The sequence below is a fragment of the Streptopelia decaocto genome (assembly GCF_964273445.1).
Source record: "Streptopelia decaocto genome assembly, chromosome: 10".
Taxonomy (NCBI): domain Eukaryota; kingdom Metazoa; phylum Chordata; class Aves; order Columbiformes; family Columbidae; genus Streptopelia; species Streptopelia decaocto.
The window spans coordinates 2,699,319-2,723,066 of NC_138665.1; the positions used below are offsets into that span (position 1 = coordinate 2,699,319).

The 23,748-nt window shown below is 45.1% G+C and overlaps 1 protein-coding gene across 1 annotated transcript; it reads right to left on the bottom strand.

Moving 5' to 3' along the window:
- Positions 1 to 102: 102 nt before the first annotated feature.
- On the bottom strand, positions 103 to 22,531 carry LOC309444222 (ligand of Numb protein X 2-like). Its single transcript, XM_082061877.1, has 10 exons — positions 21,933 to 22,531; positions 20,036 to 20,498; positions 17,216 to 17,442; positions 15,626 to 15,822; positions 13,937 to 14,305; positions 11,467 to 11,652; positions 10,215 to 10,389; positions 9,829 to 10,039; positions 5,400 to 5,558; positions 103 to 4,940 (listed from the first exon to the last, which is right to left on the bottom strand). Exons 2-10 carry the CDS (start codon positions 20,422 to 20,424, stop codon positions 4,805 to 4,807), a joined length of 2,049 nt encoding a protein of 682 aa, XP_081918003.1. The 5' UTR covers positions 20,425 to 20,498; positions 21,933 to 22,531; the 3' UTR covers positions 103 to 4,804.
- Between the last annotated feature and the right edge of the window lie 1,217 nt (positions 22,532 to 23,748).

The following is a 23,748-nucleotide window of genomic DNA, read 5'->3' on the forward strand; positions in this document are numbered from 1 at the left end:
AGCAGCTGCTCTTCCTGCTGGGTCGCAAGATCCCGCTTTGGTCTGGCGGATCTGAGAAGCTGTGGTGTGTGTTTGCACAGGCTGTGCAAAGGCTTCAAGCCCAGGGGGTTTTTTAATCTGTTGCAAAATAGTTCTATCATATATGACACCTCTAAGTGGGAAATGAGCAGAAGACCCGTAGTAAGAGCATGAGTTTCTCTTGATTTAGTTTTGACTTTTTTTTATAAGTATCTTCCGCTGCTTTGACTTGTTATTTAAAACTGTCTTAAATCTTTGCCCTGAAATAATATGGTTCTGAAATGTTACGTATTTTTTGTGTTGTAATCTTGCAAGTCTGAGTGTCCCGCGAAGCTTACAGCCTCAGTGACTCCAGCCAGTATAGCACTGATAACAGCTTTTCTGCAGTGACACCGCATTTGATGAGTCATTAACTGCAAAACCTGCAGGGCAAAGAAGAAAAAAACCCAGTTTTCTGTTTGTTTTTTGGTTTTCACGTAGCTTTTTAAGCGTGCTTTGAGATCATGGGAAATGTGTGTGCGCTGAACCAGAGTTAAAGGGCAGGGCCTGCCATCAGGCTTCAAAATATTCCTCCCTCTGCAGCCGCAGCAGAGTTGTGGTGGAACAACGCCGGGATTTAGGAGTGTTGGCACCTCTCCTCGGTCGCCTGTTTGGGCACGAGCTGCAGGGATCTGAGCGAGGGGAAACCTCCTGGCTTCGCTGGATTTCAGCTGCCATTGCCTGGCAGCTTTCGGGAACCTGGGCTGAACCTGCTGTGCTGTGGGCGAAATCAAACCAGACCTGGTGAGGAGGATCCAGGAGTGCTTGGTACAGCCCCCTGGAAACACAGCTGTCTGCAGCACAGGGACAGATGTGCCCCCTCTGCTAAGTTTAGGTTTTGGGCCCAGTCAGTGCTCCTTCTTCTGTTTTATCGTGTGAAGGTGTATGTGGTGCCTCTGTATGGGTGACAGAGCTGTTCTGCATCCACTCCCCTTGTCTCTTGCTCAGTTTGGGGAGGTGACAGAAGCTCCTCAACCTGTAAATAGGCACAATGAATGGTGATCACATCAACTCTGCACCTGGGCTTAGGGATGGGGCTGTTGAGAGGGGATGGAGTCAGTGCTGCAGCTTCCTCGTGTGTCCTTGGAATGTTTTTACAGATGGACCCAAGCCCTTCACTGTTTTTAGCAGGCTTATGCTGCCAGAAGCAGCTGTGGATTTAAGGGAAACAGTTTGAAATGGTTTGGGTTTAATTAAATAAGTAGGGGTGAAATGTTTGCCTTTAATGTATTAGAGAAGTCTACTGGTGGGGCTTTGGAAATAATCTTTACTTGCATCATGCAGGTTTCATGGTTGTGTTCCCTGGGGAATACCGAATGGCAACTAATAATTTTCAGAAAAGAGGCCACTTCTTAGGCTGGGGGCATCAGTATTTGCATTGGACTAAAGCCGGAGGTGAGAACAGGCCTGTGTGGCACTGAGCACAGAATGCCCGGGGGGCCGAGCACCTTGCGCTTGCACAAGTGTCGTTATGTGAGTGCCAGCTGTGGAGAGAAGGGGGACGGTGTCTCGGGGAGCCCGTGGCGGGTCCTGCTCCTGCCAGCAGGAACCACGCCGAGCGGTGGGGAGGAGCGGCTGCCGTCAGTACGGCCGCGCGGCCTGCGGGGAACGCCAGGGCTGTCTTTCTCCCAGATGTTTTGCGCTGCCCGCGCTGCAGCGGTAGAAACCCCAGCAACAGCTGAGCCAGCGCCAGCGCAGACGTGCGATTCCTCTGGGAGCAGCAGCCCCAGCGCTGCCTCGGAGCTGCTGAGCTGTGCAGCGCACTGAATCGCGGAGTTAAGCCTTATTTATCTATTCTCTGGTCAGTTCTGAGCTCTAGTGGGCTGCAGCCAGGAGCAGTGGCACAGCAAGGGGAGGGTATGTAGGATTTACTGTCATTCAGGTTTTTTTCCCAGTCACAGTGTATTTCAGGACAGGGAGAGCCAGAAGCACTATTCCTGCTTCATAAGGTCACTTTCTTGGAGAAGTGTCTGTTGTTGAAGTGGCTTATTCTGGTCGTTGTAGCCAATACACTGGAAGGAAAGGTTAAAAAACCACACAGGACACGTTTTTCAGTCATATTACAATAATTTATAAAGGCATCAAAACAAATTCAACATCTATTAACAAGCTGATCTTGGAAACACTATTTAAATTACTAGGACATTTTGGTGAAGTTGAAGGCACCTTGAAACAAGATGGAGTAATAGCAAAAATCACGCTGCCTTCTGCAGCATCCTCTTGGCTTCTACATGGCTTTTTCCTACTGTACTTTCTCCAAGCGACATTTGGTGCTACCCAGTAGGAATCGCCCTCTCTCTACCTACAAAAATATTTACTGTTCCATACCAGGCACAGATTCTGCACATTGATTGGAAAGAGACAAAAATTGCTTCAGGCTTTTCTGTTCCTTTGTGTCAGACAGAGGTCAAGTGACTAGTTTTCCACAGGCACCTTTCTGACTTTTTGAGTTATTTTGCTTTCAGCATTCAGTAGCAACAAAAGGAGATAAAAAAAGGCCCCAGAGCCCAGCTGGCCAGGCACTGTTCTGCTGTCAGAGTCCAACATGGGATTTATCGACCAGACAAAGAGGCCACACCATGTGCCAGGGAAGTTTTTGGATCCAAAGCTGTTTGTGTGTAATGGGCTCTGTTAACAGGCCCTGCGGTGCTGCCAACAGCCAAAGAGAGTCGAGTCACTGCGTATAAACACCAAAGTCATCAAGCAAGGAACGATTCTGCTCTGCAGTAATTGCTAATTACGGAGTAGCCAGCCCTAAGAAAAGCACTGCTTAAGACGACAGGCACCTACCTGCAGCCAGTTTACTACAAGAAGGAATTAAACATTCATTCTAAGTAGCATTTTTACAGGAGAGAGAAACTCCTTTGATTCTGATAAGCTGAGCTTCCCCCGGAAAGGGACAGCAGAAACAGCATGAGGTGAAAGATCTCAATAAAACCTGCTCTGAGAACAATCTGACATTCCTATGGCTGATTAAGAACCTGCTAAAAGAGGAGGGAATTGGTTCACGTGCAGTTTCCGGGTAGGCGCTCAGCAAGTTGTCACAGGTCAAACCAACCTGCCTTGGCTTTAATTCTTTTACTCTAAATTGTAACAATAGCGTGGATTTGACCTGAAGCCAAGTGGGGCACTGTCCTGCAGCTCACTTAGTTCATGCAGTTGGTCCCACATGGCTGAGGTGGCCAATGGCCCTTGGGGCTCACCCTCATCCAGCGAGGGGGTCACTCGCTCCAGCTGCATGAGGGACCAGAACAGAACTGCAGGAGCTCAGCACACATGCCTCACCCTGCTGGGTCAGGTACGTCCTCCTCCCCCCGCCTTAATTCTGCGTCTGATCTCTGGAAACTGGTAAAAATAAGCATCCTGGGACAGAGGTGTCCTGTAACAAGCCTCTTTGCATCATCATCTGCCTACTGTAGGAAAACTTGGTCATTTTATCAAGTCATAAAAGCAGGGAAATCAAGCTGAGGAAGGGGATGAAAATGAAACAAGTTCCTTGTCTCTGGCTCCTGTGACGGATGCACTTGATTCCTTAACAAAACTAGTGGCAGTTTGGTAGAGGCTCCAGAGAGGTCAGGGCCGCAGCTGGAACCAGGCTGGTCTCTGAAACCCCACAGTGACACCGTGAGCGTGGAACGCCCATCATGTGATTAGCACATGAACAGCAGGTGGCTTTTCCACAACTCGGACCAGGGAACAAGGACACTAAGAGTCTCACATGTCCATCACATGCAATTTGACCACAAGCCAACCACTTTATTCCATAAATATGGCACCCTAAGAGACCCTTCTCTGAGCTCTCCTGCCAGGCAGCTGCTGCATGGACACCTCTCAAGGTTCCTCCTCAAAGCTGAGATCTTTGGGAAGCGACCAACATCATACATCATAACTTTGTTTTATAACTTGAATTTGTATCTTGGGAACTTTGAATCATTGTTATATCCTCTGTTCAATAAGAATGAACTTTGTTAAAGTCCCATCAGTGAAACCACTTTTGCTGATACATGTAACAGTGGTTCTTTACACAGTCTAAATTGCCTATTCGTGACAAATTGGCTTATTCAGTGGGATCCCAAATTGGGATTCACAACAGCTACCTGTTGACTCATATGGGTCAACACATCCTGCTAACCTCAGTGCTCTTCTGCTGTCAGCCCTGAGAGCTACAATTGGTTCTTTATTGTATAAACACATTCATTGGGTGTAAGTACACCTAAGAATATCAACACTGGGGTCTACAGGAACAGCTTCATTAGGGCCCCATCCTTACGGTTTTATTATTGGCTTTTAAAAGCACATATAAAATAACTCATTGTCCAAGAATGGCGGTCAGATCAGTAGCAGAACTGTATTACATTAGCAGGGGAAATTGGGCAGTCGTGCCTGTTTTAACCTGATCATAATCTTGAAGGGAAAGCAGAGCTCTAAAATGGAGCAAAGCGCCTCAGAGGCGATTTGTAGAGAAACACTGGAAAAAGAGCTTTCCCTGCATCACCACCCTAAAGAGCTTTAATGAGCCCAGGAAGCCACAACAACTGTTCAGATTAACTGTTGCTTTGAATCAACCACCAGATTTGTTGATAACCTCAGCACAGGAATGACATGTTTTCAGCAAACAGGACACCAAAAGTCTTCCATGGCAATTCACTGCGGAGCAGGAGTTCAGCAGCCCCTTGGGCTGTCACATCTTTAGTTTTGCGGGATGGCCAACTGGTACCTGCAAGTGTTGGGTGTTTAGTTGGAGCTTTCACACGAGGCTTCCCGGCCAGGACACCACAGTCAGCGTCACTTTGTTCCGTTGTTCCTTCAGCATTGGGATTAGTTCAGAGTTGCTCATTCCTATCGCTGGCACTCCATTTACTGCCACTATTTCATCTCCACACCTAATCAGAAGATGAGAAACGTGCTTGTCAGGACTTAATTGTTGTTAACGCTGTGCCCTAGGACCCCCGAGGTCATCTAACCTACCCTGAGCCAACATCATCAACTGCTTGTTGAAGCAACATTTTCACTTCACAGTCTGAGATTCATCTCAAACATTCCCTTTCCACTTCTATCATCTAATTACTCCATTAAAACATTACAGCCTTTTAAAACAACCGTTCATTCCTTTTAGTTGCACCTCTATAGAGAAACCAAAATGCTCATTCATGTAGAACTTGGTTTGTTACAACTTTGGCAAAAGCATTAACTACACAAATGAGCGTCTAAGAATGAGAAGTCGTTAACTTTTAGCTTGGCTTGTAAAAGGGTAAAAGCCAGCCCCTCCGTAAAACACTGACATAAATACCCATCGCGTTTCTGACACAAACACGGGGACCTGCAGGGGAGCTCATACGTACTTGAGTTTCCTGTCTCGGAAGGCAGGAGTGCCCGGCACGATGGTTTTGATGAAGAATGGCTGGTTTCCTTTGCTCTCCTCAAAGCCGCCGACAATGCTGAAGCCCCAGCTCTCCAGGTTCCCTTTGCTGAGGACAATATCCTGACAGCAGTGGAGGTGGCTGTGGAGACAGGCACAGTCAGACCCAGAGACCACTTGTTAAGTGTGTTTCAAAGACTGCCTGACCAGGAATGGATGTTTTCCCTTCTGGAAAACGCAACTAAGTACCAGTCTCATATTTATTTGGGTGGGTTTTTTAAGGATTTGAGGCAACCCCTTTGCAGGGCATTCTCAAATCTAGATACGCCAGCCCTCTGGAAATCTGCTTTCAGTATTGTCAGTGCTAGCTTAAGAGGCAGCAGAAAATTACCATTACCTGAAAGATTCATTAATAACTTCATTAATTGTACTAATGAACATACACTGTACTTGTGACAAACCCAAATTGATCACAAACAGCAGTTACACCCATGCAATTAATGAGAATGGAGCTCTGTGCTGGGTACAATGGAGGCATTCAGCAGCTGCGTATCACTGATGATGGAAAGCAAACACGGGAGGTCCGGCAGCCTTTCCTCTACTAACAAGCAAATCAGAGTGTGAAAGGTCTTTCCTGCAGGACCTACACCTGGGATTGCCACGTACAATTGAGTATTGGAGTCCTCGGAGATGCCAGGCTGCTGGTTTTGAGCTGGTGTCCTCTCACCGGGCTGCTGGGGGGTTCTGCAGCGCCAGCGCTGCCCTGCAGAATGCGACACACAACTTCTAAGAGCGCTTGCTCCTGGAGATTGATTGCAGCACAAAGACACACAAAGCCGGAGCGCAAAGAGCTCACAGGTCACGTTTGCTGGGTGAAACTGCTCCCACCGAGCTATTCCAACTCCTAATAAACGGTTTTGCCCCAAGGGCTTTGTTTGAGCAGTTTGCAGATGAGTTTCAGATTTCAAAAGCTTTCTCAGTTAACTTCTCGCTAGGAGAAAGATCTAATTATCTGCTTTGAAACTGTAATTTACTTTTGTAGGAGTTCTTCACACATAAACACTGGAAGACCCAGCTCTGGCTTGCTGACGGTTTTCCTCTCCTGGCACCACACAAGTGTAAAACCACAGCTATGAGAAGTGTATGTGGCAGCTAGTGCAAATAAATAAATAGCCCAGGGAGCAGGAGGGGTAAGCACCAGGCAGCACACAAGAGAAATCAAACCATTTTTCTCCAAGAGTTGGAAAAGGCTGTTTGCTGGAAATCATTTTTCCATGTGAAAAAGGGTTTTTAGAAAGAGAAACATCGATTGATTATATTATGAGTGTGGGAAAAGAATGTTAGGCTTCACAGAAAGGTGACGTTTTGCTCCAGATAAACCTCAAGGCAGGAGGAAAACTGCTTTTCCCCCCCCACGGAATTATGCCTAAGCCACACCGTGCACAGTTACTGTTTTTGAGAGTCAAAGCCCTTGCAGATAAAAGATAAGTTTATCTGTAAACTTAGTATTTCTAGTATCTTTAGGATTCATTGTGTAATGAATTGGGATGCACATCCCCTCCAAACCAGCATTTGGAGATGGTATTTCTTACTACCAGTAGCTGTTACTGATTTAACATAATCCTATGGAGAAATCAAGTAAAGTTCCTATGCTGTCTTAGGTGACATGTACAGTGACGATGATAAACATTCGGTAGCAGTAAGTCCCTATGATTACCTTTGAACACTCACCCCCACCAATTAATAACAAAGCAAAGAATGGAGAAGGAGTAAGTTTACAAGGACAGCAGAGCTACCCACAGGTGTATTACAAAACCAAAAATGCAAGAAAGATACTGGCCAGCTGGTTCAGTGCAGCCAGTACTAGTTGCCTGAGGTTAGACTTTCTGGAAAATATTACTACACCATCCTTCTTATGTTTGTATCTTCATTGGAAGCGTGGAGCACTGGCCGTGGTCGGAGGTGGAAGATCCTCCAAGCTTACACACATTTCAGAAACAGCACGTCACCGAGAAAGCAAACAGCATTTGACATCAACAGAAAACCACAGACAGGAGAATCAAGGCTGGAATCAAACACTGCGGGCTCAAGTTTTGCAACGACCAAATACGCTTCCTTGGCCTGGAACACTAACTCCAGCCTTTCCGCACAAAGTTCAGCTTCAAATCAGAAATACCTGGGTTTCCTCTAAGGAGGAAAGGATCTTCCCGCTGGATCAGAGTATTAACTGCAAAAAGAAGCTGAACAACCCCAAAATCACGCTTGCCATCAGCAATAAGCTTTAAAGTTTCTCGCTGTACCGCCAGACGCTGTGTAATAGCGTTTTAAGGCTACGTCTGCTTTAGCAGGGCAGCCTGGAAGGAACAGCTCGGAGTGAAACAACTGGTGCTGAGGACACAAGCTCTAGTTTGGGTACATTTCAGGGCATTTTCTGTAATCTCGTGTTGCACATGGGGTCTGTTGGTGCCAGACTGCAGTGGGATTTCCTCTGCAGAGCTCCTGGTTTAGTCCTGTTGACAAGGAACCCCGTTTGTGCAGGTCGAGGCCTCTCTGTAACCTGAACTACAACAGCAGGTGAAGGCATCTGGGATTCTCCCTTCAACGGCACGTTCCTGCGCCAAACTAAAACGCTGGTGTAGAGGCACCCTGAACATTTACAGCTGACCAAGAATGGTGCCATTTCAGTTCACAGATTCTCAAGCAATAATTGAAAATAATCTGATTACGCAAGCCACAATGTCAAATATAAATACTTAGCTGAAAAAGGCAGATTTCTTAGTGGCTTTAGGGAAATCATTCATTCTGTGGATGACCAGCTAGTTGCTACCAGGTCTTACTGTGAGCAGGTGGAAAAATGAGTGAGGAAATACAAGAATCACAGCCATTTTTATTACCGGAAAGAAGAAGGAAGATTATTGTCAGATCCTGAAATGAAATAACCTTGCTTTGTGCCTCCTAACCACCCTCACAGCCACAGAAGAACAGCAAATTCAGATGTATGAATTCAGGTCAGAGTAAGAAAGGAAGACTGAAGAGCAGCAAGGGCACCTGAAATCATTGCTCCTCCTTCAGCAAGGTACAGCAACAGTTAAGCTAAGGGGAGCCAACAACCAGCAGCAAAAGAATTTCAAGCCACATACTGAACAGCAGGTAATGTCAGGATACCCTTGAAATGAAGGCGGGTGGCAGATGAGCAAAGAGTCCCTGTAGCAGAAAGCGTGGTGAAGCTGCAGGCCACCAGACATCCAAGAAATTGGAAAAGGAAGAAAGGAGAAAGCACAGCCAGGTTTTCCCATGAGGAGCAAACACCAGCCAGCATCTGAAGGTTGGTGCTCGGGTTTGGGCCGTGCAGGTGCAGCTCGGGCTGGTTCATACCAGGCCTGCACAGAACAGGCTGATTCCCTGGGCGAGCGGAGGAAATTTGTAGGACACTGCTGAGTATGAGCCAAGTTACTGTCGCTCGAGACAAAAGGCACCTTCCCTGGGCTGTTTTGTTTAGCATTAGGCTGCTAAGTAACACAAGGGCAAGGTAACGGAGGCTTTGTTAGTATTTCTTTTTTCAGGTGCCTCAAGAAACAAGGCTGTAAATAATCGGAGCTTCCCACAGAAGGGTTTGGCTTTGCTTGTTCCACGTGCCTCTCCTGCGCAATCCTCCTCCAGTCAGCTGGACTGGAAACAGGCTCTGCCTCGCACAGCTGAATGCATTTTGATGGAACTGCAAAAGCGAGCAAACCAGAGGTTCACCTCTCCAGGAAGGAGACAGAAATTCAAGCTTTCGAAGTCTCAGCTGTGTTGTCTGGAACTTACCATGTTGCCGCTAAAATCTGTGTGAAGTCTACAGTCCAAAGCTTTGCAGAAGGAAAACTCAACTATCCAGAATCATTTCTGCTTTGTGCTGTAGATGACGCAGTTTTGACAGCCAAAAAGAATTGGACTGAAATAACGCCTGCCCCTAACTCAGGTTATCAGATCAGAAACTATACAACAGCACAGACATCTGTTGGCTTTTGTTATGCAATCCAGAAAGAGCCACAGACTGATTTCAGTTAATGATATTTTGGCAGAGACTGTATCTGTGTTGACTAAATGTCAGCTCAGTGCCTCAAATGCCCGAATCTAAACTTCTTATTTTCTGTGTCAGTTCTCTTAGAAGAAAAAATGGTTTTCAGGAACTTCTGACATACGGTTACTGTCCAGCGGAAGCGGGGAATGATGGCTCACACCATAAAAAGCAATGGAAGTTTCTTATGCATTCAAAATACTATGATCTCATTGACAAATAAGGCTTTCCAGTGCCTTAGAGCTAAGTGAGAATACCAGTCATGCTTCTAGGTCAACCAACAAAGCAATTATTTGTAGCGTTTGAGTGAAAGTCAACTCTGTGATTGAACAGAGTCACCAAACAAACGTACCTGGGCAATCCAAGCCATGTGATCCAGAGGGGAGACCAGCTGAATCCTTGCTCCTTGATGTCCAGAGACGGCTCTGCCGAGTTCGCCGAAATGATTTCCAAGGCTTTCAGTACGACTGAGTGGGAAGCAGCATTAGATTTCAGTGCTGAGACAGCTTCATAGTAGTTCAGGTGAGTCAAATCAATGCCATTTATGCTCAAAAGTACATCTCCTGTTGATTAAGTAAGGTAGGATTATTACAGACCTTTTGCTATGAAGCCCATTTCTGCCTCAGGGTCTCGGGTGGAACCCTGTTCCAGCCTCACTTTAGTGTCCAAGTCCAACTCTCACTAAAAAACCCAAACCAAACAGTTCCGAAAGGATAAAGGGTCTCAGAGCCTCCTTACCTCGCTTGATTCTGCCATCCCTGAAGAGGCATCCGATGGGCTGCACACTCGTTACATATATAGGGAGCTTGTTTTTGTTATCCCTTCCGCCTCCAATTGTTATTCCTAAAGATTCCTTTGGTTCCTTTTTTATCGCAACTGTCTTTTCATGACTTGCATATCCCTGAGGTAAATCCTACAAAGGAATGACAGTACAGAATGCAGCTTTGTTAATGCAATTCACATGAGACGCCCAGATCTGGAAGAAAATAACATAATCTGTATCTTTGACCCAGAACATTTCAGGAATATTGCTGGGTGGAAAAGTCAGCTTCTCATTTACTTGTTCTGGGTAGAAATACTACCCTGTGTTTCCAAAGGGCTACCATGACTGAGGCACTGCTCTCCTAATGATCCACATTAACTTGCTGTAGAGAGATGCTCACCAAGGAGAACAATTTTGCACTGAGGAACAAGCTATGAATTCATTTCAAGGCCATTCATATCAAGCAATTAACCTCTCTCTGACTACTACTAAATGTTTAGGTTGCAGTGGAAGCACGTATTATAGCGTATGCTATAGAAACAATATTCTAGGATTTAAATCAGAGAAACACACTCCAGCTGTTTATGACAGCTACTTACTAAACCCCGGAGACTTTTAGACACAGAAGTCTAAGCAGTTTTAGCATGTTTTCTCACTCAAGTGGAAGTTCTAACCAGAGCAAATCTCTCTTGGTACAACAGGCTGGTGCTTCTCCTCTTGCTCAGACTGTTTCATATTATACGCAAATAAATGACATACGCGTCGCTGGAGTCACAGGAGCACTACGGTGTAATTTGTGTAGTTTGTACTTCTGTGCCATAAAGCCCTCTAGCTCCAAAGCAGAGGCACAACTCAGTGTCATTTGCAGTACCCCGAACACGTTGTGCTTGATGAGTGTCAAGAAGCCAGTCCCAAGCGTCTCATGGATGGTATTAGAAATTTCCCATTGCCCTTTCCAGACAAGAAAGGATGAAATGCTGGTTTGGCATCAACAGTAGAGACATTAGAAGAAATTTCGACACATTTCTCCCTAAAAAAACTTTTTCCCAGAAGGTGACCAATGTGCAGTTCTCCGGTACCAAAAGCCACAAGCCTGCTTTTCAATAGCTCAAGAAGAAACGGAGCTACTGATCCGTCTTAGATTATAAATCGCCATCACGGAGCAAACATAATAGATCTCCTGGATCAAGAATAACCAGCGCTTTTGCCATTATTTACCAAACTCACCTTCTGGTAGTTAGATTTTCGTCTGTAGTGATTCTGGTCTAGTCGTCTCCGATGGTGCACGGGGCTCCCTCCGTTGCTACTGCTGCTGCTGCTGCTGTTATTTGATGTGCTGCCGTCTTCTACCGGGTCCGAGAGCTGTACGCCTGGCTGCCTCAGGACAACAAAGTTCACTCTGGATTCAGTGGTCTGCCAGGAGAAACAAAAAGAGTGGAAATAAAATAGATAGAAAAATAAGTTAGGAATTCGGACAGCCCCTGACATTTGTTGGGGAGAGAGAAGGGTTGGCAGCGGTTTCTCCAAAGCGTCTGAAACAGGGCTATGACACGCAAGGCAATGTTTTTGGAAAGAGCCACAGAATCCTACAGTGTAAAGAAAAAAGCAATTAGCAAATGTTAATCAGAAGGAAGAGGAGCAGAGGCAGGCTTCACTCATGCCTCCCTCCCCGCACAAGTGCCAAACGAAAAGGGATGATTCATTCCTCCATTTCAGTACGAATAAGCAAAATAGTGTATTGTATTGTGATACAAAACGAACAGAGCTAGAATGCTAACTGGTCCACATGATGGATGACCCTGATACAAGTTGGAAGCTTTTTCTTTATTGTAAAGAAACTTTTAAAGCTCTTTCCCTCCCAGCTTATGTACCACATCTATTGTTCAACATCTCCCGCCCTTTTTTTTACCCAGAGTACCTGAAGACATGACCTTTTGTCTGAGACTGCTGCCAATTAAACACTTAACCAGCTGGATGTCTGGCCTTGGCAGAACTACAGGGAAAGTATTCGCTATTGTTACTGCTCTTCTAATTTGGTTTGTTCTTGCAGATAATTGGACAAAACCTTATTGTGAAGGACTCCAGTGGGGTGAGGCTTGTGTGCTCACTTGGGGCATTTCCTGCAGCGGATGAGAGAAGCGCGGGCGCTGCTCTCGCTTCTTGACACGGGACCTCGTTCCCCTGGTGCCACCGCAGCGAATTCCCTCGCCTCGGAAGAGAGACTGTATCAACTGCTTTCTTTTTAAACTAGTACAGGAGAGTTTTGTCTTCTGAAATGGAATTTAAAAGCCTCTTGCCTCTGAAGTCACTTCAGATAGAGGAATTTTTTTGCAGACACATCCATGTCTTCATGAAATATATTGTAAACATCGTGTCCTAAGGTGGGGATTTGCCCTCCCCTTCAACCAGGAGTACCAGACTATGGCTGGCTGTGCATATATATGTAGCTGTAAATGGTACTTTATAATGCAGGTAGAAGGACTCTTTTCTGCAAATGGTTTGCAATCAAAATTAAAATATGTTTAACTGAGAATTTGAATTAGTCTTCAGGAGAACAGATAACGTATGGAAGACTGGCACAGTTTTACACAAATGTCACTTGAAAAGGAATTCGATCCCCAAGCCTACTGAAGCTGGTTCTGATACGTTGGTTACTGGTTTCAGTGGGACCAAGACATAGTTCCTCACATGGGAGTTGTGTTTGCACATTATGCCAGAAATACAGCAACACTAGTGGGATGCAAACTAAATTCTAAGAGGCCATAGAATGGAATCACATACATAACATTAAAAAGGATCTTAGTGCTGGAACTCTGCTCTTGTGTTCTCCCGTTCCACTGCACTCCTCTGCCGATTACCAGGAAGAGAATGGTCTCTCCCTCACTCTGCTGACCTCAGATCCTTTCCGGAATATAAACAGTATGCGATGAGATGTATTGTGTCAGGATCTTTAGATAAAAACAGAAGCTAGAGGTCACCGCCTAGGGAGATGAAAGAATTTAAACTGATCTACATGATATCTGCTGCACATGTAGCAATCCTTAATCCTTAACCAGAATTCCTTGCCTACACCTTTCACCAAAACATTTGGCATGCTGCAACAGGAGCACCCTTCAATTGCACAGGGAACGACCACCTCTCTTCTACCCATTGAGTATTTTAGAATGTTTTTAGTCTGCGGTGCCTCACATTGTGTTCTAGACTCCTTTCCCAAATGCAGGTAGAATGGTGAGAGAGTACTTCAGATCAACCAGAAGGGTTCTGTTTTGTGCCGCCAGCCTATCGCATCTCCCAGCAAATATCTTTAGGTTGAGTGCTTGAAGCACAAGCAGCTGCCCTGGTCTCTCCTCGTCGCCGCTGCACGCATCTACTCAGGGCACACAAGTATTCACTTTGCAAAAACGGTTCCAGCCTCCACCCCACGGCCTGGGCTGAACTCAAGTGCCATGAGCCACGGCCTCGCTCCAGACTTGTCAGAGATGACTCACGATGGATTCCCACTCTTGGTGTTTATCTTCAGTTGGAAGCAGTGCTTCCCACACATCTGCAGGGAAGTAATTTTCCCAAAGAGATATTTCAAGGATTGCAGTTTGCTCTGGTGTGTTCTGTTAGCCCCCAGGTCAGAACAGGAGCCCTGCCATCAACACAGGCAGCTGCAGAGTCATTAGCCATACAGCATCACCGTGTCATAAATTACCTGGATTATCTGTGCAGCAGTCTCAGGTGTTCCTTGCCTCAAATCCTGGCCGTTTATCGACAGGACTCTGTCATTCCGACTCAGCTTTCCATTTTTGGCTGCCAAACCTCCCTCTAACATATCTAGAATAAAAATCCCTGCCTCATCTGTCTTCCTGATCAGTTTGATTCCCAAGGGTTCAGATCGGTCTCTCTTTATTAAGGTAACGTGGATCACTTCCCGATTCGTAGCAGAAGTGGAATCCTGCTGTGCAGTCTTGTTGGAAAATCCCTTCTCCTGCAGGACCATGAGGTGGAGAACAGGACCTGGGTGGCGCAGGAAGGAGACAGCTTGGCAGTGAGTCACGCTGCTGATGTTGACGCCATTCACCTAGAAAGACAAACAAACCAGAGTCACTAATCAGAATCTACATAATTTAGGTACTGTCCGCAGTGTGGAACATCACAGAGTTGGAGACGGGCTGTACGACTCCCTGTGCAACGCTGTGACTGAAGCAGCTGCTTCTGATGCACATTAGAGAGCAGAGCTTTCTAAAAAAGAATGCAGAAGCAAGCAGATTAAATTGGACCATAATTGATGGTGAATAGCTGAGGATGGGGACAAAACAGGACATCTCACATAACTAACAAACCTGAAACTGCAAAATATTCAATCATTTCATCCACCCCATGGCAATGCAGAACTGCTTTCCTTTAACTTCCAGCTTTCAACACACACTTGGAGGAGAAGACTCAAATTGGAGACTACCTGTCCTCAACTTTTAAGTTGAGGAGTGGTCCATAGTCTACAAGCTTCTGGAATCATCAGTCTAATCATGCTTTGCTTACCAACTCTGAGAAGTTACTTTTCGCTTTGTGTGTTGTCACATAACACTAAGTGCAGTCTTCTTTTAGGATGCTAATAGGGCTATTAAGCATGGGGACCTGCCCTGTTTACAGCCCAGTCAAGACTGAGACATGTACAATTCAACTGGATAAAACAGAATTTAATCTATTGGTCTCTCCAAGAAACCAACCCAAAGACTGCATCAGCCACTTGTGCACATGGGTCCGCCTGTCCGTGCTGAAGTCCACAGTCCAACAAGATAATTAGGTCTTTACGGCTTGTGAAACACCGGGGCAGCCATCGCCAGGAGGTGCTAACAGTTCCCCTGCGCGCAGGCTTCGCTGCCATGCGCGAGTCATCCCGATCAGCCCACTGCAATGCGGCGCCATGAATCTGGAAAGTAAATCTGGCCATGGGTCAGCACAGTGCGAGGCTGCTGCTCTTTATTACTCACAGTACATATCTGATGCTTACTTCAAGTCATAAGGCCGTAAACTTTGGACCTGCCCATGGAGAATATGCAGGTTAAGCAACATAGTAGAGCAAGCAATTATAGGACTTAGTAACTAGAGCAGAGCAGTGGTGCTACCGGGTGAAACTTATCAGATACAAATATTTTTGATTTATCCAAAATGATCTAAATTTCAAAAAGCAATCGAATCTGCAAGGTAAATGTGACTGGAAGGAGCCTCAAAAATCTGCTGCTCAGCCCCAGCAGATACACAATGCTACTGACATACAAATCTCATCAGTGCTTTAAAACTCAGCTGCAGAGATTTCCCAGTTTCTCTAAACAACTCTCCTCCCTTGGCCCTCATGTCAAGCCAAGAGAAGCAGTGGGACTGCCAGCGCGGTTTTACCTACCTCAAGAATATGGTCCCCAGGTGCTATTCTTCCATCCGCAGCAATGACAGAATCCCGCAAGACTTCCTGAACAACGATGTTTCCTAGCGGGGTGTCTTTACCCCCAACTATCCTCATCCCCAGCTCTTCCTCCGGGTCTTCTCGGTGAATTTCAATTGTGTTTGTTTCAGCCACAAGACTAGTTCTCTGAGGAAGCTCTGATTGTGGAAATGAAGCAAAAAAAATAACATATTAATAGAATTTTCCTTCACATAGCACCACAAGATTTGTAGCACTGGCAGGGTGTGTTCAAAGTAGTGTCTGGAGGGAAAGCAGCTAGCAGGAAAGAATAGGTCAGATTAAAAACTTTAAAAGCCTGTTTCTTTACAGTTTCCCCAGAATGTTTCCCATCTTCCCTTACCTTACAGCAAATTTAAACTCTTTCATTATTATTTCTTGAGTTTTATTAAAGGGCATTCAGTGTGTTTCACTTACCATTTAGAGATTTATTTTTCTCCTGTGACAGCTGGACTACCAGAAGCGCACACCTAACAAATGCCAAATTCCATGATGCCCATTAGAAAAGGGAACTCCTGAGCTGTAATTACTGCTCTGCTGTTGCGGTGACTTCACCACAGGCAACTTCCCTCCTCTAATTTCCTTTCTTCCTCTTTTCCCACCCCCTCTCTTTTAAAACAGGAGTGATGTTTACCCATTTCACAGCATCCTGAAGACTAAGCAATGCTCCTCAGACACTTTGAAGATGAAAGTCATTGCTAGCAAGTCATAATAAATCTACGAGCACTGCAACGCTGAGGCAGGCCCAACGCTAAGGAAGCCAAGCATGCTGCCTGTCAGGGTGAAGTGCAGTTGTCACACAGGAGATGCACAACCTGGCCCAGGTGCACTTCAGGAAAAAGCCAACAGAGAAGTAAACTGCCCCATGTATAAACCCCGACACGGGCACAGCAGCTGACAGCTCCGGCACCTCAGCACTTGGAAACTGAGACTAAGTGTGAAACAAAGGACCAAGGTTCCACGCTGCTGCCTTATAACAGGGGTCAAGACAAGGGGTTCTACACTGAAGTGGAGATGGTTACTTTTACCTGCAAGGTTTAATCCAAACACTAAGTTATGCTATAAAAACACACCTCACACCATTAGGGAGGCACTGACCACTCCAGGAAACTGACTGTATATTTAACTTAAGATTAAGAAGAAGCTGGAACATTTCCTAGTCACTAATTATTTGGCTTCTGTAAGTGCTTGAAGCACTCCATGTTCACACTGACAGGGACTGCCTTTGTTTCTACAAATAATGCTGCAAACATTCACTGCAGTCTAACAGAGATTCTCCACATTGTTTTGCGCAGGCAGTTTTGTGCTTGTGAGCAGATCCCACCACACCTGATGTGCGTGAACGTGTCTCCCTTCTGCTCAAGGACAAGCTGAGGAAAGAGATTACTGCAATGGCTACTAATGGCTGAATAGCATTGAGGATATCTAAGAATGTTGGGGGATACTTTAAAAATTGAATTGTCTGAGATGATTACCTCATTTTTATATTATAAAAGTTAATTACATAATTACACTTCTGTATCAAACTCTCACCTTCTTCAGTCTCCTCAAAAGCTGGATTAACCAGCCCAGGCTCTGCAGTCCCCAGCGACACCACGGCCGCTGCGGAGCTTTCTGCCACAAGGGACGACCCTCCGCTCGGTACCTCTGCGTCCTTGGGCGTGTTTGGCTCCACCTTGGCAGGAGGATCTTCCTTCCCTTTGGAAACAGGATTCTTTTTCCGCTGTAGTTCAGATTTGTATTTCTTGAAACCAGGACACCTAGAGAGATTGTCAGGAACTGTGAGTGTTTAGTCTCTGCCTGCGTGGTTATTCCAGCACGTGCAGGCTCTGACTGACAAAGGTATGTGAAGAAGCACGTTCAGTCTCTTGTCAGATGCAAAGCTCGTATCATAGATGCTAAAATTTATTCTCATTTGACCTTCAGCTTCTACTTTTATCAGCTTAAGAGTGGGCTTGTTATTATATTACTTTCAAAATTATTAAGCAAATTATTTTAAAAAGGGGAATGCAATAGGAACCGGAGTCTCCCTTGCTAAATATTTACCTGGCAAACACTCAGTGAAGAAAACAATGCCTCTTAAAATATAAGCAAATACTTAGCTTGGGCCTTTTAGAGATGACTGTGAACTGTATCTCTATGCAGAGGAAGTGGCTCAAGTTTCAAGCTTAGCCTTGAATCAGGCTTTGTTTTTAACAAGCCAGTAACACGCAAGAGCAGCAAGTGAGGCTTGCTTTTTGTTGTTGTTGTTGCTGAATGAGATCTGACCCTCGGACAGCATTCTACCTCCAGTCCATGCAGGTGGCAGCTCTACTTGAATTGAGACAGCTTGCAGGAGTTTATAATCCCACCAACTGCTTCCCCCACAGAGGTTCAAGACCCAATTCTCCATTCAACAAAATGTGCTCTGTAGGCAGTGTCACCACAGCCAGCCTATCTCGGCAAAACGAGTAAGGAAAAACAAGCTCTTTTATCAAGAGTACTTATAAGAAAAAGGTGTCAGGTGAGGAGTGTGATGAATGCAAAAGCATCACTTTCAGAGACATGAGTAGTATTGGGTGTTTACCAGAGTCACTTTTCAAATTAAACTCGTCTATTTACATTCTGGATCAACAAGTCTCATCCTGGTATTACTTCCACTGGTTTATTTCTAGTTATTTATTCTCCAAGCAGTAAGATGACCCTGAAACTTAAAGACAGAAGCTGATTGACTGACTTGTGTACAGGTCCATCTTAAGATGTCAAGGAACAAACTCATTTTGCAAAGGGCAGAGAAATCCCCTAAGAAAACAAGTTGCAAGGTGCTTATTTCCGTAAGTTTCTTGCTATCAGATAGCCCCACTTAAAGCTAAAAAACCGGAACACTCAAATCTCAGTGTAAGTTTTTTATCTTTTCATTTGTTTTTTTTGTTTTTCAGTGTAACTATGCTTACAGCCCAGGTGAAATAGCCTCGATTTTCAGAACACACTCCCCTCGAAGGATGATATAAAGAACTATGAAATGTATGAGAGCATGATAAGAGTTTCCAGACAGGTCTCTAACATAAACATTTCAGGGTGCTTCCCTCTTCTGTGTTTAACTCTCCTGCCAAAGGGATTACCAAGTGACAGCAGTTTACTGGTACCAGGGCAGATTTTCAGAGCAGAGAGGAAGGCTCAGCCCTCGTACGGGCCATGGCCCCAGCGACACAACTGCACATCTGGGCAGTCTTGTTCCTGCCATTTCAGCCTTCAGCCCTGCCTGCTAACAAGAAAGCAGCACTAAGAATTAGCTCAAGAAAAACGGAGATCATAAGCTTTCATAGATCAAGGGAAAAGCACACACAAGCATCTTCCATCACTTCCTCTGGCTTTAACAGCTCTCAGCTCGTGGGTATCAAAGACGAGCAAGAACCACAAGGACACATCCTTGGCTGGAACCGCAAAGGTATCCTGAGTGCAACTGTTCCCTGCACATTGCCTGACCTAATTTTACAGTATGCCATCGCCACAAAAAGCTACAACACAGCTGAGGGGAAACAACCCTGTTGCATTTCTCCTTGCTCACTGACAAAACACAGTGCCAGTGAAGGGCTCCTTCCACCTGCAGCAGGGCTTGCACTTCGCTCCCTCTCCTGCAATCATTAACTAGGTAGGAACAAGCGTTCTTCAAGCTCTATGGCGAGAGCTCTTTGTCACTTCTTTGAAAGCTACAATATTCTGCCTGCCACCAGCTCAACCAGCACTGGAAGCACCAAAACACATCTCTGCTGACAAGAGCAAGGAAAAAAGTCTCCCTGTGCTCAAGGTGGGGGGGGAACAAGAAAAAAGTATTTTTCATTTGCTTCTCTTTCTCAGCAAAAGAATGAGAGAAGGTAATGGAATTGTAAATAGATGAGTCAGCAATGGCATAACGTGCAGCTTGAAGAAACTTACATGATTTGGATCAAAGATTTATCTTAACTGGACCAATTAAACTGGCAACACTGCATGATCCCTTGCTTCCAGGGTGTTGACTTTGTACCTGTCTTTCTTCTATGTGCAAGTGAAACAAGAATAAGCATGTTTGTAATAATTTTCAGAGTCAGGTGCCCCAGATCAGGAGACACAAATTTATACGCATTTGATAGGTTGTGTGTCTGTGGACAACTTGCACAGCAGCGGGGAGGCACCTCACTGCACCTCTGCAGCACGAGCTGCCCTTCCTAGCACACGCATAATTACGCTGTCTTCACCCACCCACCTTTCTGGCCTCACCCTCTCTCATCTCTGGTGTCCCACCTTGCCCCAGTTTAATGGATCTTCCTGGTCAGAAGCACAAGAGACAGATAGCATTATACAAGGAGCAATAATACAATGTAAATGGGAATGCACCTGTTCTGCAGATGAGCTTCTAGCTCACACCGCTGCATTATCTGCTGGCACTCTGCCTTGAAGGGACACAAGACAATCAGCTTATCCAAGAGGTTTCGTACTAGAAGGCTGGACTTGTGGCACTGCTGGAAAGAGAGCTTCTTCCGATCCATGGGACAGAAGTTGTACTCCTGCATGAAGTTTTCAAGGCACTTGAAACAGTACGTGTGTCCACAGGGGGTGTCCATAGGCTGGAGCAGAGGCTGAAGGCAGATGTGGCAGATGAGCTCATCGTCCACTTCATCCTGGAAGTTGTAGAGGTGATTGTCCAGCAAGAGGTGGAACTGCCCGCACTCGCAGCAGAGCTCACTGGCTTGGGACGCGTGTTCTTCTGCCAGAGGATCAGCCATGAGAGCCGGGAGCGGGCACGCTCGGCCCAGCAGCCGGGAAACGTGTCACGGAGCAGCTGTCACACAGGGGACCCCTAAGGAAAGGGAGAGAAAGAGATTTCCAGCCAACTGGCCACTCTAGATCTAGCCCATTAAAAATTAAATGGTGTTCCTGCCTTCGGTTCCCCCCCCGGTATCTTCACCCTCACCTTCGGGTTCTTCCAGAGTGACCCTGTGAATGATCAGCCCAGGGATCAGGGAACACAAGGACCTCATTCAGCAAAACGTTTAAGCACATGGATAAATTGAAGCTTATATTAACATTACTTTACACCCACCAGTGACACAGACTAGATAAAACCCGGCCAAACACAGGAACTAGAAATCTGAGACAAAAGCTGCAGGTTCTTGAGGAAAAACAACCCAGAGAGGGAAGGGAAGGATAACCAATGTAGTGATTTTTAAACTGACAACGTTCCTCTCTGGCGTTCCAGATTATACCAAATATTTCAAAGATATGTTATGGTGAAACATCAGTCTGGGGTCTTGTAGCTGCTTGGGTTTTTGTTTTGTGTTTTGGGGAGGGATGAGGAAAAAGAAGAGGAAGAAATTTCAAAAGAAACTTAAATCTAAACCACATTTCCTTCCTTTTAAGCCCACTCCCTTCAAAAAAGTTCATTTTAACAAACAATGCATTGTTCCCCACTCATCCATGCCGAAGTTCACCCATGGAAACAAATTTCCTATGAAAAGACTAGAGCTTCCTAAATGGAAAAAATGTAAATAATTGTGCACATCACAGTTTGTTGTAACGTTACAGAAAAGCTTCAGCTTTTTGCAGTCAGGGAGAATAAAATAAGGGGCAAACTGAACTCTTTGTAGCTGCCACTCTACTGATTTTATTAATGACAGAGTTGTCTCCAGGCACATCCATCTTGAATCTTGCCTATTATAATTAAATATTAAATTCACTTCAGTTTGCTAGCAGATTACAGGCACAGAGACTAATGGAGGAAGGATTTTTTTTAACCTCGCAGTTATTTTAATGAAGGAAATGTAGTACTAAGTGAAGATGATAACACTGTATTACACAGTGGAGGGTTTTGTTGCGGTGGTGAGGTTTTTTGGGGAGATTTGGTGCATTTTTTAAAAGTCTATGTAAAAAATCCCAGAGCCTTTTAAAAGCAAGAAAGCAAAATAATCACAGAACTGTGATGAAATGGAAAAATTCTGAAAGGCAACATGGAAAATATCTGAAAACAATAGCTTTATCTGGAAGAGGTAAAAGCCTCAGCAAGAGCGAAGGCAGGTCTGCAGCAGTGCCCGCAGGACACGGCTGGCACGCAGCAGCTTTGGAGGAGGGCGGGCAAGAACAATAAGATAGCGAGAACGGCAAGAAAAAATTAGTCATGGGTTTCTAATAAAAATCACACATCACTCCAATTAATTGTCAAGCGTAAGTCAGCTATTTAATTAAAGGCATAACATATCACCAAGAGAATCAAGCCGTTTTACAGGCTGATTTTTACCGAGCCACAGAAAGTTGTTCACTTCAAAAGATGAAAACGTTACTGTCACGGTTCCAGACGGGCACCGGGCAGGAGTTGTTTGCTTCTCCTCCTGTTCCTGCGCCAGAAAGCATCTTCCCCCTGAGGAAAGCGCTTGGGCTGGATGTACAAACCTGGCTCTTCTGTTTGCATTTACTCCTTAACTCTTGCATGACCGACTCGGTGCTCCCCAAAAGAGAACGCACAGTTCACACACAGCACCCAAGTGAATCAAAGCAGCTGTTTCCATGCGGTACCCTCTTAGAAATACCCCTGTTCTTTGGTTCGTACCCCATCTGAAACAGGCATTCCTGCTGTTCGCCTTATAAAGAGTCTTTATTTGATCTTGAATGATTTTACAAGCGAAAAGGAAACATTTCGACATCAGACAATCACTGAACGTCACCTACCAATTCTAATCAATCAGCTCAGCACCAGCAGTTAAAGAAACACCAGCCTTCCAAGGCAAACATCTACCCATCAGAAATACCTGTGCTTCGGGTTGTAATACTTGCATAAAACTTTGGCAGGTGATTAAACAAATCTACTTTCTCAGCAAAAACAAACCCCACGGTAATTTTGCTGATAAACTACTTCTATATGGGTTTTTTTTGAGATTATTTACCAAATTAATTCTCTGCTCTCTGTGTTTAAAGGTTATACAAGATGAACCCTATTTATGAGTAACTTCAAAACTCGTGGAAGATAAAAGTATCAGCAAGATCTTGCTGCTTTTTTCTTCCCTGTAACTCTAAGCTGTTCCATCCTCACTTCTAGGTCCTGGAAAACAAGGAGCGAAGATTTAATTCAAAAGCGCCAAGGTAAATTCTACTTTTGCACCACTGCCCTTTCAATAAGAAAGAGACAGACACCAGGGAACCTAATCCTGACACCTCGGTGATGAGAAGCGGCCCACACCCTTTGGCAAGGCAGGAGCGGAGGCCAGCAGGCTCCAACACGCCTGCCGCGCGTTCCGCGGTGCCGTCAGAACGCACATGTTCTGTAAGAGGAAAATTGCTAACATCTTATTCAGCAAAGATGACTCCAGCACGACAAGACAGATTTTAAGTGGCTAGAAGAGGCATCATTTCAACATAACAGGCACGGTTCCCCTCAGCCTAAACAGACGGGTTTCAAGAGTCTGTCTGGAGTCCCCAAGGATTCCAGCTTTCGGGGAGAAGTTGGATATATATCAATCTTTTGCAGTTTCCAGCAAATTTCAGTTACTTGTTCTAACCTCTGAAGGTCAAACCAACCCAACAACCCTCCGTGTTCTTGTGTTGCTCTTTTTGTTGGACCATTCCACCTCTCCAGCTTCCTTCCAAAGTGCCACATTCCCCTGAGCCTCGCACATAGTGTGATGGAATCATAAAATCATGTGCACAAGGCACATAGTATGAGGGAATCATAAAATAAGGATCTACCTTGGTCCCGAGTTACTACTTATTGGCTACATGAAAATGTTAAAGCCCAAAATATACACACGTGGCTGCTCTAAGGGACTCTGCTGTTCTAAAATATAATGCAAGGATTGCCTCTGGAGTCTGAATTATTTAGAAAGTAATACACCTATTCCTATGGATGACAAAGGACTAAAAGAAATAAACCAGCAGAAATCTCTTTATATTTCCCTGTTTCTTGCACTGTGCGGTGCTAAAGAAAATATTTGGGATCACCTTTATCTTTACTGTATTTTTTTTAAATCACTGTTGGCTCTTTTTTTTTTTTTAAGTATGATTTCTTGTACTGTAACACTGACTCAAATAATGGACTTTTTTTTTAAAGGAAGACTTATCAG